This window comes from Lytechinus pictus, chromosome 15, assembly GCF_037042905.1.
Source record: "Lytechinus pictus isolate F3 Inbred chromosome 15, Lp3.0, whole genome shotgun sequence".
In the NCBI taxonomy this organism is placed as follows: Eukaryota; Metazoa; Echinodermata; class Echinoidea; order Temnopleuroida; family Toxopneustidae; genus Lytechinus; species Lytechinus pictus.
The window spans coordinates 24,901,630-24,916,611 of NC_087259.1; the positions used below are offsets into that span (position 1 = coordinate 24,901,630).

At 34.9% G+C, this 14,982-nt stretch overlaps 1 protein-coding gene across 4 annotated transcripts in view; it reads right to left on the minus strand.

Annotated features, from left to right (window-relative positions):
• LOC129277967 (E3 ubiquitin-protein ligase LRSAM1-like) overlaps positions 1-14,609 on the minus strand; it is a 34,236-nt gene extending 19,627 nt beyond the window's left edge. Inside the window, exons 1-9 of one of the 4 annotated variants that reach the window (XM_064110567.1) lie at positions 14,468-14,609; positions 11,024-11,109; positions 10,481-10,696; positions 8,894-8,947; positions 7,159-7,203; positions 4,116-4,190; positions 3,279-3,432; positions 2,630-2,751; positions 1,857-1,947 (exon numbers count right to left, since the gene is read on the minus strand). In XM_064110567.1, the coding sequence (XP_063966637.1) occupies positions 1,857-1,947; positions 2,630-2,751; positions 3,279-3,432; positions 4,116-4,190; positions 7,159-7,203; positions 8,894-8,947; positions 10,481-10,603 (664 nt within the window). In that variant the 5' untranslated portion in view covers positions 10,604-10,696; positions 11,024-11,109; positions 14,468-14,609. Of the gene's footprint in view, positions 1-1,856; positions 1,948-2,629; positions 2,752-3,278; positions 3,433-4,115; positions 4,191-7,158; positions 7,204-8,893; positions 8,948-10,480; positions 10,697-11,023; positions 11,110-14,320 lie in introns of all 4 variants that reach the window. The other 3 variants (XM_064110566.1, XM_064110564.1, XM_054914158.2) reach the window with 3 other exon arrangements.
• Between the last annotated feature and the right edge of the window lie 373 nt (positions 14,610-14,982).

Below are 14,982 nucleotides of genomic sequence, written 5' to 3' on the forward strand. Positions count from 1 at the left end.
AGTGGGGAATGTGCAAAACCATTTGGGTGTTTTGATACTTACAAGAAAGTTACATTACCTGGAGGACATTTTATAAAGCGCTTTGTATGGTGATCCCTTCTTGAGCTCAAGTGAACTTTCTATAATTCTTATCAAATCCTGACAAATTAATATGACTTGATTACCCTTATGTCCACATTTCATTAACTATATAATAATAATAGTAAATACAATTCTATAGCACCTATTCTTTCAAAGTTATGATGGCAATTCAACAATTACCCCCAACATGGCCAAAGTTCATTGACCTTAAGTGACCTTTGAACTTGGACATGTGACCTGAAACTCGCACAGGATGTTCAGTGATATGTGATTACTCTTATATCTAAGTTTTATGAACTAGATCCATAAACTTTCAAAGTTATGATGGTAATACAACAGATACCCCCAACATGGCCAAAGTTCATTGACCTAAATGACCTTTGACCTTGGTCATGTGACCTGAAACTCAGGCAGAATGTTAAATAATAACTGAATAACCTTATGTCTAAGTTTTATGAACTAGGTCCATACTATTTCTAAGTTATGATGTCATTTAAAAAACTTGACCTTTGGTTTAAGATTTCAATGTCGACGCCCCGCCGCACGGAGACCCGGGGCGAAAGGAAAGTGCGCCAAAAGTCATTTAGGCGCACTTTCATTTTTTATTTGTTGTCATGCCCAGCTGAAAGACAACACTTTGAAGAATACTTCAGCAAAATATTTCATTCCGGAATTGCATAAAGGTTGTTAATTTACTACCTCAAATCGTAAAATGTGACATTTTGCGAAATGCCGCGTAAATGACAACCTAGTTGAAAAACAGGCCATTTCACAGGTTTTTCATGAAGGAATCTGAAGTGGCTCCCACATAATCCTGATATATTCTATTTTCATGTGAAAGGTTTCAAAGTAGATAAAAGACACCTTTCAGGAGGTTTATAGGATAATTATTTCTCGAAATAGGCTGATAATCCATGTTTTTTCCATTTACATTAGAAACGTTTGTATTTCCGTCTAAATTCTATCAGCATCATTTTCCCTGATGTCTAAGCTGTGAGTCGATACCAAATTTAGCTGCCCGTTTTTATGTTAGAGCCAATTTTACTTGACAAATCACCCCCAAAACGGTCATTTTTATACGGCGTAGTCATCGCAGCACACCATACGGGGTGTGCATTGCAGTTCATTTTTGCACGGCGAGCTGGGATGGCAAGGAAGATTCTCCTTCCATTCCATGAAAATGACATGAATCTCGGGCATAATGTAAACAAAATGAAGGTTGATAACAAATATTAGGGCTACCCACCCCTCTTCCAGAGATAAAAGTTACTTGCAGGATAATTTCAGCCAAAAACCCTCCTCATAGTGATACATTCGTGGTGTTATACTCTGCGTTTTACCCAAGTCTACAGTTTTATAAAGCAAGGTTAATATTTTTCAGATTTTAAAGTATTTTTTTTAAATCTAATGATCATTTTGATGCCAAAAAATTATTTTCAGGATCTTATACACACTTTTTAGGCATGTGAGAAGCATAAACCAACATTCACTCTGGTCAATCTTAAAGTAACACATAATACAAGTTTATATACTACACATTGTTTAGCGTAATTTGTCTATTCACAGATAGGTTTTGAGTAGCCAATCAAAATTTTGTATCAAGGTGATGTCATATCAGCTTTAAATTATGTTCAGTCGATTCTACGCCCAAATTACCCTTAATCAACATGTTAAAGTAAAAATATAACACGGAACATAATTTTGCGCACTTTCAACTCATTCTGGCCCACTGTGCGCCGCCATCAGAAAAGTGGTGCTTTACTCGCATTACTCACCTGCACACATATATTTCATAATATTTTCTGTTCCATCTTGACATATATCAGGTGACGGGTAGGTCATGTGAACTACATCCAGTGTTAAGCTCTGTAAAGGAAGGGATTTGAAAAACATATGGTAAACATGTGGTATATAAGCAAATAAAATAGTAATGTTTACACAAATATCATTTCTAGAGAATTAAAACTAAATAGTTTTCTATTCTGCGGAACAAGTTTGAATACCATCCTTGGAATATTAATTTATAACTTGATATGCACACATATGAAAAGGGCTGTTTCAGGATATAAGTTGAAATCATTAAAAAATCAAAAGCAATATTATGCAACATTATAGACCATTCAATACTACATTCTGACAAGTAAAAAATTAGCAAACTTAGCATAGTTATGAATAGAGGACATATGAATAGTAATGTCACCATAATATTTTCATATTTGTAAGGAAGGATGAACATTGAAATATCTGTCAAAATTGAATGACTTATAAGAGATAATATATGCAATCTTAAAACAAGCACACTTGCTTGACAATACAAAATGTTTATCACTGGCATTGTGACCATCTACAAAACTCAATTTCTCATATATTTCTTTAGAAGTTATAGACTAAATTACACTTTAACTATATCAAATGAAACTAATCTGAACTTCAGTTCACCTCACCTCACCCAACACGACCAAACTCAAATCTACTTGACTTAAACTCAACTAATCTCCACTCAACTCAATGTCTAGACTATTAAAAGATATCAAAGAGTAACACTGACCTCTAGTGTCTTGATATTGCAGAATTTCCTTGGTAATGATCTAACTTGATTATGTGAAATATCTAGGGTTCTTAATGATTTCATCTGGCACAAGCTCTCCGGAAGCTCCTTCAAAGAATTACCTTTCAATAAAAGAAAGAAAAAAGTATAATAACAATAATAATAATACACTGGTGCTTACACAGCAAAAAATCAATTAAACTGCTTTATGCGCTTTACATACAGCTCTCCAGATTTACACTCCAACAAAAATAGAGATGTTTTAGGATTTCTTTCAAATGATTCGAGTGATGTACTAGACCGTAGATGGCTGGCAAAATGTTCCACAATTTGGAACCACAAAAGTCAAAGCATCGTATATCAATTAAGAATAAAATGGATAGTATATGGGATGAAATTGAGACAATGTTTCTGATCATTTGCACATTTTCTTTATTTTAATTTCAAGCAATAAATAATGATTAATTGTTTTTATAAAGGCCTCATTTTTACAATATATTACAGACAATTGGGACGTTACAGCTCAGAGTCAAAGTCAAATCAATACAAGCTGTTAGGCAGTGTTTATAATCAAATCCACCTGCAGATTGGAATATCTGGAGAAAACTAGAAATATTTGATCAATACCCTGACAACGGTTTATCTTTACCTCTTGCGTTGAGTGTCTGTAGCGCCTGTAGCTTGCCAATATTCTTTGGTAGCTGTTTGAGTTTATTATCAGTGACATCCAGGACTTGTAGTTGTCCTAGCTCAGTTAGTCCATCGGGAAACTGAGGGAATCGATTGTTCCTCAAATCAAGAACCTGAGAATGAAAGGAATTTCATCAAAACGTGCAGAAGTGATTATTATAATAATGCAAAATATTCCTTAAATAGGTGTGAACACTATGGTCAAAATTCACAACTGTAGTGTTGACTTTGTGGTCTGTAAATCTATATGCAGATTTCATGCATTATCTATACATAATTCAATGCGTTTTCTGAGAAAGAATCTGAGAAAGAATCTGACAATGAATGCTTGCTTTTGTCACCGAGTTTCTAAATTCTACTATGGCTACAGCATTAATCCATGAGCCTTCTCTTTTTAAAATCTTTTATTTTTTTTCTTCATTATTCATCAACCATTCTCATGCAGCAAGAATGCATAACTATTTTGCTCTAGAAGCTATATGTTAATAGCAGCATACTTCTCTGACCTTAATAGATTCTTTGTGTACATGTAGGCCTGCAGGTTTACATACAATATCACACATGCTCCTAAAATCTCTTTAACCCCTCTTTTATTCTTTTCTGCATTTTCCCACAAATCCATACTTTTTAATGCTTTATAGTAGATCACATTCCTGCCATCTTTTTGTAGCAAATACTCATTTTTTCATAACCATTGGCAGCTTTGCTATTGGATGGGGCACTTGAATGTGCTCCAAGAAGCACAGCCAAGCAATGAGGTTAAATTGGGAAATTAAATATGATAAAGCATATCTACCCTGAGTAATGATAGATCTTTGATGTTGCCTCCGCCATTCAATGATGAAAGTAGATTATCACTCATGATCAAAACCTAAAAGAGATAAAAGAAAAGAACAAATGGTTAACTCCTATTGTTCTCTGACAATGCCGGGGATAACGTCCTGATATTCATAGCAATTCATACTAACACAATTCATTTCATGTTGCAAAAGAGGAGTCCAGGGGCCCGTTTCATAAAGAGTTACAACTGTTGTAACTTTGCCATTACGGCAACTACCGTGGCAACATGGCTCAACAGCCAATCAAAATCAAGGTTACCAAGGTACATGTAGTTGCCATAATGGTAAAGCTACAACAGTTGTAAATCTTTATGAAATGGGCCCCAGATCTTGCTGAAAAGAACATATACAACTGGTTTGTATCCACTTGGTCTACTAACAGATGGTCTAATCCTCTGATTGTCACCATCATGGCTAAGCACACTTGGTCTACTAACAGATGGTCTAATCCTCTGATCGTCACCATCATGGCTAAACCCACTTGGTCTACTAACAGATGGTCTAATCCTCTGATTGTCACCATCATGGCTAAGCACACTTGGTCTACTAACAGATGGTCTAATCCTCTGATCGTCACCATCATGGCCAAACCCACTTGGTCTACTAACAGATGGTCTAATCCTCTGATCGTCACCATCATGGCTAAACCCACTTGGTCTACTAACAGATGGTCTAATCCTCTGATCGTCACCATCATGGCCAAACCCACTTGGTCTACTAACAGATGGTCTAATCCTCTGATTGTCACCATCATGGCTAAGCACACTTGGTCTACTAACAGATGGTCTAATCCTCTGATCGTCACCATCATGGCTAAACCCACTTGGTCTACTAACAGATGGTCTAATCCTCTGATTGTCACCATCATGGCTAAGCACACTTGGTCTACTAACAGATGGTCTAATCCTCTGATCGTCACCATCATGGCCAAACCCACTTGGTCTACTAACAGATGGTCTAATCCTCTGATCGTCACCATCATGGCTAAACCCACTTGGTCTACTAACAGATGGTCTAATCCTCTGATCGTCACCATCATGGCCAAACCCACTTGGTCTACTAACAGATGGTCTAATCCTCTGATCGTCACCATCATGGCTAAGCACACTTGGTTACTATCAAGATAGACTATGGTCCAACATTGGTCCAACCATCATTTGATCTCCCTGATATTTGGTCTAGTACTCAAATAGTATAATTTTTCCTCCCCTTTCTACATATCATTTTGCACTTTCTCAAATACAAATTTGGTTCACAAACAGCATTCATGTACACTAGAGGCCCTTGCTTTCCATTTTCTAATATATATTGGATATCAAATGAAATAGGTATAGCTCAAATGAAAATTAGACCAAATGGTTTTTTAGACCAACTGGTTGTAGACACACTGGGATTAAACCACGTGGTATATGAGACCAAATAGAAATCAGACAAAGTGGCCGTGTAGAACAATTGGCCATTTCGTCAGTGATTTTACGGACTGGCTCCAACCTAAGCTAGTCTCCAGAACATGATTTCAAGATAATCGCATTTAAAGTTTGGATGTTTTACAGATACTCATAAGCAGGTCAATTATTTAGACCAATTTAAAGAATACATTCTATTCTCTTATAATATACAATTTTTTTTCTGCAATTCGTATTCATTCTTTCAATATTTGAAATGAAGTGCATGTATGCATTTCAGAAGCTTCTAATTTTTACCAAAAACAGGGGGTTTGAGTCACTTCGTAAAATCACGCGCACCATGCGCACTGTTTTTTAGTCGCACAAACCATGGTTTGAGCCAGTTCTAAAAGGAGGGGGTTGAGCCAGTTCGTAAGAAATTTGAATATGCTCTAATTCTTTAAATGATACAAATTTTGATATGGAATTTGGCAAATCAATAGAGTGAATCACGGGCTTCAAGAATATGTAAAAAATTAAATTTAGAAAATTTGACTGAAAATTAGGTTTGAGCCGGTTCGTAAAATCACTGACGATTTTGTGCTAGAAATGACCAAAAAAGCTGTATGTGAAGGTAGAAATCTTTGACCATCAATGGCTGGAACAGAAAATACACCTAGCAAACATGAAGTGTACCAATGTGAGTACAGTGTATAACATGTAATGAAAACCAATACATTCCAATATTTATTGAGAGGGGTCATAAATCCTGAAGGAATTTATGACATAGATCAAATAAGTCTGTTGCAGTCATCCTTGCCCTGGATCAGACATTGAAATCATACCTCGTCTCTAAGACCATAAATTTCTAATGGAATGGCAAGTATGATTTAAGTGAGTAATGGTACATGTAGAAGAATCAAAAGTGAACTTTTTATGCATGTATACGCAAATTGATAATTGACATTCCAAAAACTTATTTATTCAAGCATCAATGGCATTACATTGGGCAGTTCAATAAACTTTTTGTATTTTCAAGCCAAATTCAAAAAAGTTTTTGTATTTTCAAGCCAAATTTTTCTCCTTTTTAGAACTTTATAGAACTATCTGAATAGCCAATCAGTTTGCCTTAGAACTTTGCATTTATGTACAATTCAAATTTCATGGGGCCAGTTGGATCCTGCTCTTAATTGCTTTAAAAAATCAAATGCAAAAACTTGTCTCTGATCTGATGGAGAAAATTGTTCATAGACAGTGTAGTTCTCGCATTTCAATTAAAAACTTGGAGGACCAATAGTACAAGTAAATGCTCCCATTAAGGGTATTGGCCAAATCTTCATCAATAAATGTATTTTATTTCTTAATTTTCTGCTTTTATTAAAACCATCTTGATGCCAGGATGTACTTCCCCTATGATTCCTAACTCTAGGAAGGAATTCCTTGAGCGCTTGAGCACCTAATCAGCGTAGCCATGCTAAAGCTGGGGGTAATACATGTAGTATGCAGCGTTTAGAAATACAGCAAAAGTGCTTTGTGAATGTTGTATAATAATTATCATTATTACCCGGTAATATGAAATGACAAAATGCTAAAGAATCCAATACAGACTACTCACCTCTTTTCTAAAAACCTTGCACTGAGAAAATGTCCCTGCTGGCACCTATATGCGATGACAAATATAATCCAGACTATCAAATAAATTCGTTCTCTAAACATTATGTGACCACCAACAATGATATATTTGTCAGATCTAGTTCACCGGTTAGGGCTGAAGACTCATTTGGATACCATAACTAACATCACACAGGATCATTCCATTTTCAGCAAAGGGGACAGGAAGAGGTCATTCATGACATCCTTCTCATTATAATCAAAAGAATCATGACTGAAATGTAATCTAAAAAATTATTGCACTTGCAAGTAATTTATGGCTTTGTGTAATATTATGGTTTCATCACCAATTTTGGTAATTTGTGAATCATTCAATGTTTCCATACTCTCGCTCCTCCCCGGATATGTAAATGGAGTCTTCCTAAAACAGGGTATCCAGTAGAGAGATGATGGAGGGAGGAAGATACATCCCAACTCAAATTGCAGTCTAGATTCTAGAATGCTAAGCATGTCACACGTCAGTCTAAACAATGAGCAACGTCTCTCTGGTTTATTCATATACAATGAAATACTTGATATCAATGCGTTCACATCCAGCACAAACGAGGTCAGAAAACGTAAGCACAAGGAATTAGGAATTATCATTCCATTTGAATAATATACTATTTTGATTGAATAGAATACATGTTGGTTACATTATTTACTCTAAATAATGAGTAACACTAACAGGAAAAAAGATATTAATCAAATGTTGGATAAATTATCTCTCTAATTCATTCAGGCTAACATCATTCTTGATTATTCACCTTGAAGACAATTGATAAATCTGTTGCTAAAAAGTAGAAACTTTATGTGCACTTATATCCCTTTCCCCTAGTGAAGCCATTAAAACATTGAATGTTATTTCTAAAAATAAGAGAAAATATCCAAATTTCTCTCAACAAAGAACCTACACATATCCTAGTAATCTTATTTTCCCCATTTTCTATCAACCTATAAAATGTATTCATTCATAATGAAATTGCAATCAGACGTTTCCAAATCCTAATGTGAACACACCTACATGATGCATTATGTCAGTCATTAATCAACAAAGAGCACTAATGGATTACAGATGACCCATGTACAAGTAGGAAATAAACGTAATTGAGCTCCTTAAAGTTCATTTGACATGATGAATGTGAACTTGACTTGCACTGTTTCTAAATTAGTCTTGCATCCGAGACCATTCAATGTTTTTATCCATTATGTTTTTGGTTGGGTCGTATAGTAGAAATTGCCACTGACTCTAATGACTCTATAAACTAAGGAGTATGTGTATTGGAAGTAATATTGAAGCCAAAGTTGTCTAATTCTGTTATTAGGGGGGGGGGTTCAGGAGCTTTTATGCTATAATCCTTCAACCAATTGAAATATTATTTGCACAACAATTGGGACAGGTCTAATATGTGTTTGTCTACATAACACTAAATGACCAGGCTCAAGAGTATAATTCTGAATTTAGAAACATTCATCAACCTATTTACATGTACATGTAGGTCATTCAGTGGCTCTCTCCATCTCACATATACACCGCATACATTACGTGGTAATATAATCCATCCTTTAACAGCAATTTGCAGTTTTTAGATCCTAAAGAACATAAGTCAAATCATTGTAATCAATTTTGGCCAAATGGAAAAAGTGAAGATTTACAAGTAATAACAACAACTATAATAATAATAACAACTCTGACTTACCTCTGTAAGTTCACATTTTGATAAATCATAGTCAGGTTCCGGGGAAGCTTGAGCCTGTAACAATATAACAAATCAAAGAAATGGTAAAATAACCTTAAAGGTCAAGTCCACCCCAGGAAAATGCTGACTTGAATGAATAGAGAAAAATCAAACTAGCGTAGTGCTGAAAATTGCATCAAAATCTGATATACATGTAAAATAAGAAAGTTATGACATTTTAAAGTTTTGCTTATTTTTCACAAAACAGTGATATGCACAACTTGGTGAGTCAGTCGATGATTTCCATCACTCACTATTTCTTTTGTTTATTGTTTGAATTATACAATATTTCATTTTTAAGATATTTGACAATAAGGACCAACTTGACTGAACCATATAGTATTAAACAATGCTAATTCCACATGTTCAGGGAGGAATTAATTGTTGTATCACTTGACAATGTGGAGAAAATTAGAATATTTCATATAATAAAATACAAAAGAAATAGCGAGTGGATGACGTCATAGTCTCCTCATTTGCATACCAGCCAGGATGTGCATATAACTGTTTTGTGTAATTAAGCGAAACTTTAAAATGTCATAACTTTCTTCTTTTACATCCTATTTTGATGAAATTTTCATTGTTGTGCTTGTTGGATTTTTCTCTCTTTATTCAAATCAACTTTTTGTTGGGGTGGACTTGTCCTTTAAAAACAGACATACTTAAGCTTTTCGACATATGCACTCATTCTAGTATAATCGCATGAATAAACAGAATGCTACAACGAAACAATATATAATAGAACCGAAAGAGAAAATGGAAGCTTAACGACGAGCTGTGATTTGCAGTCGAGGTGAACAAATTAGGCTTAAACTGCTGGTAACTGAAACAAAGCAACTAAAATAATGCAAGAAAAGATATTTATGACTCCATAAAGCATATACTTCCACCACCCTCCCATCTCTGGGAGCTTCCTGAAACGTTATGTCTCTGTAAACTTTCCAGTTCATATGAAACATTGTTATGCTCTCAGATCACCAAAGCTTGAGCAATTTACAGCAAGGGAGAAAAAAGGAAGCCAGATGTACAAAAATATGGATTAGGTTATTGAATTGCACAAGTAAAAAAATAAGAAGTTCAGAAATTGGTGGACCAAGACCTATATGTAGGATATGGGGGGTGTATAGGTAACAGCTAAAATGATATATTCTAGGATTGCTATGCTCCAAGTGAAGTTTCATTTTTGTGGGTTAATTTTCTGCCCCTGAAAACTTAAATGTACTGTTAATAGTACTTACCATGAAAATCTTAAATTTTAATTGGCTACTAGGCCCAGTTACCACGGCATTTACCATTATAATATGACAAAAATCAATTCAATAACAAGATTTTATGCCACTGAACCTAGATCCCAAAATTGGCAACATGTTACTAATCAAGAAGTAACAATGCTCAATATACTTTCTTTCTACATGTAGTTTCATCATATTGTTTGTGCATCACCATCACCTCCTCCTTCAGAACGTATTTGTGTCTGTCTGATTCTGGTGGATTGAAAATAAACAAGCAACAAAAGGAAGATCCCCAAATTGGCAACTATATACTCACCAAGAACTGGCAGTGCTCCATTCGCTTTCTAGCTTCATCACTCTGTTTGTGCATCATCACCTCCACCTCCCAAACATCTTTGTTTTGTTTTGGTTCTGTAGGCTTTTTCTTGAAGAAAGGCATCTTGGTTGGTGTGGAGTGGGTCTCACTCCTCCTTGGTGATTCTTCCTCAGCCTCCTCCTCCTCCTCCCTGTAAGTCTTGCGGGGTTTCTTAGACTGGAAAAACAGTAAAGGATTATGATTAATAGGTGAATAAAACTTAACTTTCTTGGTAGGCACTTCCATAGGAGTGAAATTCTGATACAATTAGTGTTAAGTGTTTTTATGCCTTGTTTTCTAGCTGTTTAATGGTATGAAAATATGGTGATATTATCACTTTTTAGAGGTAAATGCAAGAACAAAAAAAATCTAACATTGTTTCATGATTTCTTGTTTAAATTAACATTCTTAAATTGAACAAACTGAATGCCATTATCTTATTCACAAAATTTTCGAAGCATCTTGAGAAATACAGAAAAACAAAACAATAAAACCACTACTTACTTATCCTAAGCGACTTGATGTCAACAAGTTTAATGATCAAAGCTGGTCTGGAATTACAAGGGTGGGATCAGGGATTAGTGGGGGACCTATGGTACAAAGAAAAACATGCATGATCTTGAAACACAATGCCAAATCAATCCAACAATAAATTGATTTGAATGGAAAGGGGAGAATTAAACAACCAAAGTACTGAAAATATCAAAATCAGATGTAACATATCAACATATGATCTACAAAGGTCTGTAATTAATCTCACACAATCACTAATTGTTTTAATGTTATAAAATTTCTTATTTTGTATCATATTGTGAAATTTGGAATCTGTTTTAACTGTTCTTTTTTTTTCATTTCAAATCAATCGTTTGGAAGGACTTGAACTTTGACAAATGGTAACACATGAAAGGCTTAATGCTGTAAAAACAAACACACAGTTATCTCATTGCAGCTCTACATGCAAAAAAAGGTTTAAGGTACACAATATCCTACATTTTCATCTAGTGAAAAAAGCCATTAGGTAGAACATGAGAGGCTGAAAGGAATCAGCTGTTCCAATGGCTGACTCTAACTTAAATTTTTTTTTTAAATGCATCCAACATGCATAATTCTAGTCGCTTAACTACAGTCTATATCAAGATTTGTAATTTTGACATTGACGGAAGTTAGCGACTAAAATCATGCGAACAAATGGGTAAGCTGCCACGGGCAGATCTTTTGATCACTAAATTTTGTAAGAATCACGCATGCGATCATACATGTAGGTATTGGTTGGCCATTTCGTGTGCATTTTTTAAAGGTAGAGAACAGACACCAGTGCTATTTTGATTTTTTTTCATGGTCTAGCTACTGCATCTATCTTAAGAGCCTGTAACACATTAGACAAACATCGATAGAAGCAAGGTGGGAGAATGATTTCTTTTTTTTCCTTTAATTTGGGGGTGTTCCCAATACGTACATTAGGCCAAGTAAAAAAAAAAGTAGTTGATCGTCCTCGCGCGCATCTATTTTGGCTATTATTTAAAAAAATTGGCTAAAAAAAAAATTGTGATGTTTCTCGTCCGCGCCCGCTTCCCTTTTTTATTGCAGCATCAATTTTCTTGATATTTACTATTTTTATGGGCGCTGAATAGCAAAAAAAATTCACAAGATTGGCGAGCGATTTGCTCTCATGTGCTCTGGGATCTCTCTCGCAACTTCATAAAACAATTGCAAAGTCCGATATCGCCGTAACTGCAAGAAAGAAAAAAATTCTGATTTGGTTTTTTATTGGAAATTTGAAGATACGATCAAAAATTATCGAGAAAAGCTTGCAAACTCGGAAAAGATCACAAATTTCTTCATTTTTAGTGCATTTTCGGGGACCCCGCTTCCTGAATCTGAACTAATCCGTCACGTGCTTTGGAAATATGGCACAGATAAATCAATTTTAATGACGTAATTTGTATTTCGGCTGGGTTTTTTGGTGAGTAATACGGGAGTGATAGCGCCTATACTTCCATGAGTGTTGCGGTGATTGACTGTGCTTGTGACTGTGTTAGGTGATGTGATTGACTGTGCTGGCGCGACATGTGAATTTGTGAAATAAATTGAATTTTCTGGCGAGTTTTCTAACGTCCGCAGGCAATGCATTGAATATTCAAAAAATAATTTCAAGTGAGTTATTCATTATCAAGATTGAAAATCATTAATGGGATTCCAGTAAGTGCCAATTCTGTTCAAATTGATAAACTTCATTCTTCCTTGAGCTATTCAATTTGATGGACAACTGTAAAAATTAGTTAGTAAATAGACTAACACTAACAGTTACAAATATTGAAATAATAAACATTATGTGAACAATTAACAATTAATTCAATAATCATTTAACATTTGATATAAATTAAGAAAATGAATAACAATTGAATTAACAGTATTAAACAATAAATAACCGAATATACAAGCAGCTGGAAACTGCGATGTGAAACCATGCCCAGAGCTGAAAAAGAGATTGGCTCTGGAAAACTGAACATGGCTCCATAGTAATAAAAATGACCCCCCCCCCCAATGCATTTTTTACCCATACATATATATTAATATAGAATAATGTTTAAATCATTCACTTGACATAAACATTTTGTTTTTGAACAATACAGTACTGGTATACATCAGTAATACATCAATAGATTTTTATCGCATAATACATATTCCATTGATTTCCAATCAATTGTGTATTATATATGTTTCTACTCATTTATTATTAATATTGGGCATGCATCGATCACATAATTCGAGCTTCACATGGCCCGACAATCATTTGAATAAAAAATAGCAAAAAAAATAGTAAATAGTATGGACCTCTCTCATCACTGATGTCAAAAAACGGGCCGAGAAAAAGCCTCCTTGTCTTTAAAAAGAATAGTAAGATAGCAAATAGTAAGGACCTCCCTCATCACTGCTCTCAAAAAACCCGGACGATCAACTCCTATCTTTTTTTACTTGGCCTTATACGTATGGTTCGGCTTTGGGCGCCCGTGTACCAACATTGTTATAAAGGCAAATATAATTCCATTAATGAACTAAATCAATTTACTTAGTAATTAAACATTAAACAATTATTCGAACAAAAGTTCATGAACTTAGTAGTATTATTAATTAATTAGAAAACCTAAGTAAAAGTAAAAAAAACACAAAATCCAACAAGGCAACATCAGGGTTACTACTAGGCCTACTAGATTTCCATTTAAAATATAAAAAATAATCAATAGATAACATATCTTTATCTTTATGAGGTTTGATTTTTCTTTCGAAAGTCAAATGAACGATGGTACACAAAATAAAAAGGGGAAACACTAAAACACATAAGTCAGGGCTCGACATTTAATAGCAGTGGCCCGGGGCAACCTAAATTGAGAGTCGGGCCACCAAATTTCTGTAAAAGCTCACACTTGGTGGGCCGGTCGGCCGTCGGGCTACCATAATTTTGATAATTTGTAATGACTGTTTTCTATTGTTTGCGGGCCACCAAATTTGCTTTGCGGGCCACCAAAAATATGAAATTGATGATTTGGGTGAACCGATCGGGCCACCAAGCAAAAAAGTTTGTGTGGAACCTTGCATAATAAGTCATTCAAGTTTCAACATTATTTTGCATTTGGTACATCATCATGTACTCATTTCTCCCTAACGTCGAAACCTATACATGGGACACACGTAATGCATTCGACCATTCAACACTAGGCCTACACTTCACTGCGATTTATGTCAAACAAACATATATTAGTAAATATCAACATTATTGGATTAAATTCTATCTAGGCCTACCTTAGGTTTCACAGTTTCACATTCAGCCATCTGATACTCTGAAAATTGTGTCAGTTTTTATAGATTCATTAGGCCTATGGTTTTAATATCGTTACAAAATGTCAATTGCGATTTTTCACTTGTTATTGTTGTAGTGTTTATAATTACCCATGATTTTTACGTTCGATGCGATGATGTCATCTCTATTTTCCGAGCCGATTTCATCTCGCCGATATTACGTAAACGATAAATTCTGGGAGATGAATTGAGGTAACGATGGTGACGCATGATTGATGGGCGAATCATGAATGATGGGGGAGGGGGGGGGGGTTAGAGGATCTGGTTTTTTCCCCCGTAGATCCGCCACTGGGGGGGGGGGCGACTCTTCAGATCGATAATTATGTAGATCCTACTTTACTGATTTTGAAAGGATCATTGTCAATTTGACAAAAAGTTGGTTTTTTTTTAATATAATATGTATGAATAATTTGATTCCACGTGCTGACTCAGAATATTCAAATTCGTCAAATGGAGACAAAATAGACAACAGTTTATTAAAAAAAACCTGACAATATGCATTACAATATAAACAAAGGGGGCAATAACAAAAATAAATAAATAAAAAAAAAAGAAAATAAAATTCGCAAGAAACAAAACAAAATATTGCAAGGGACGATATGGAG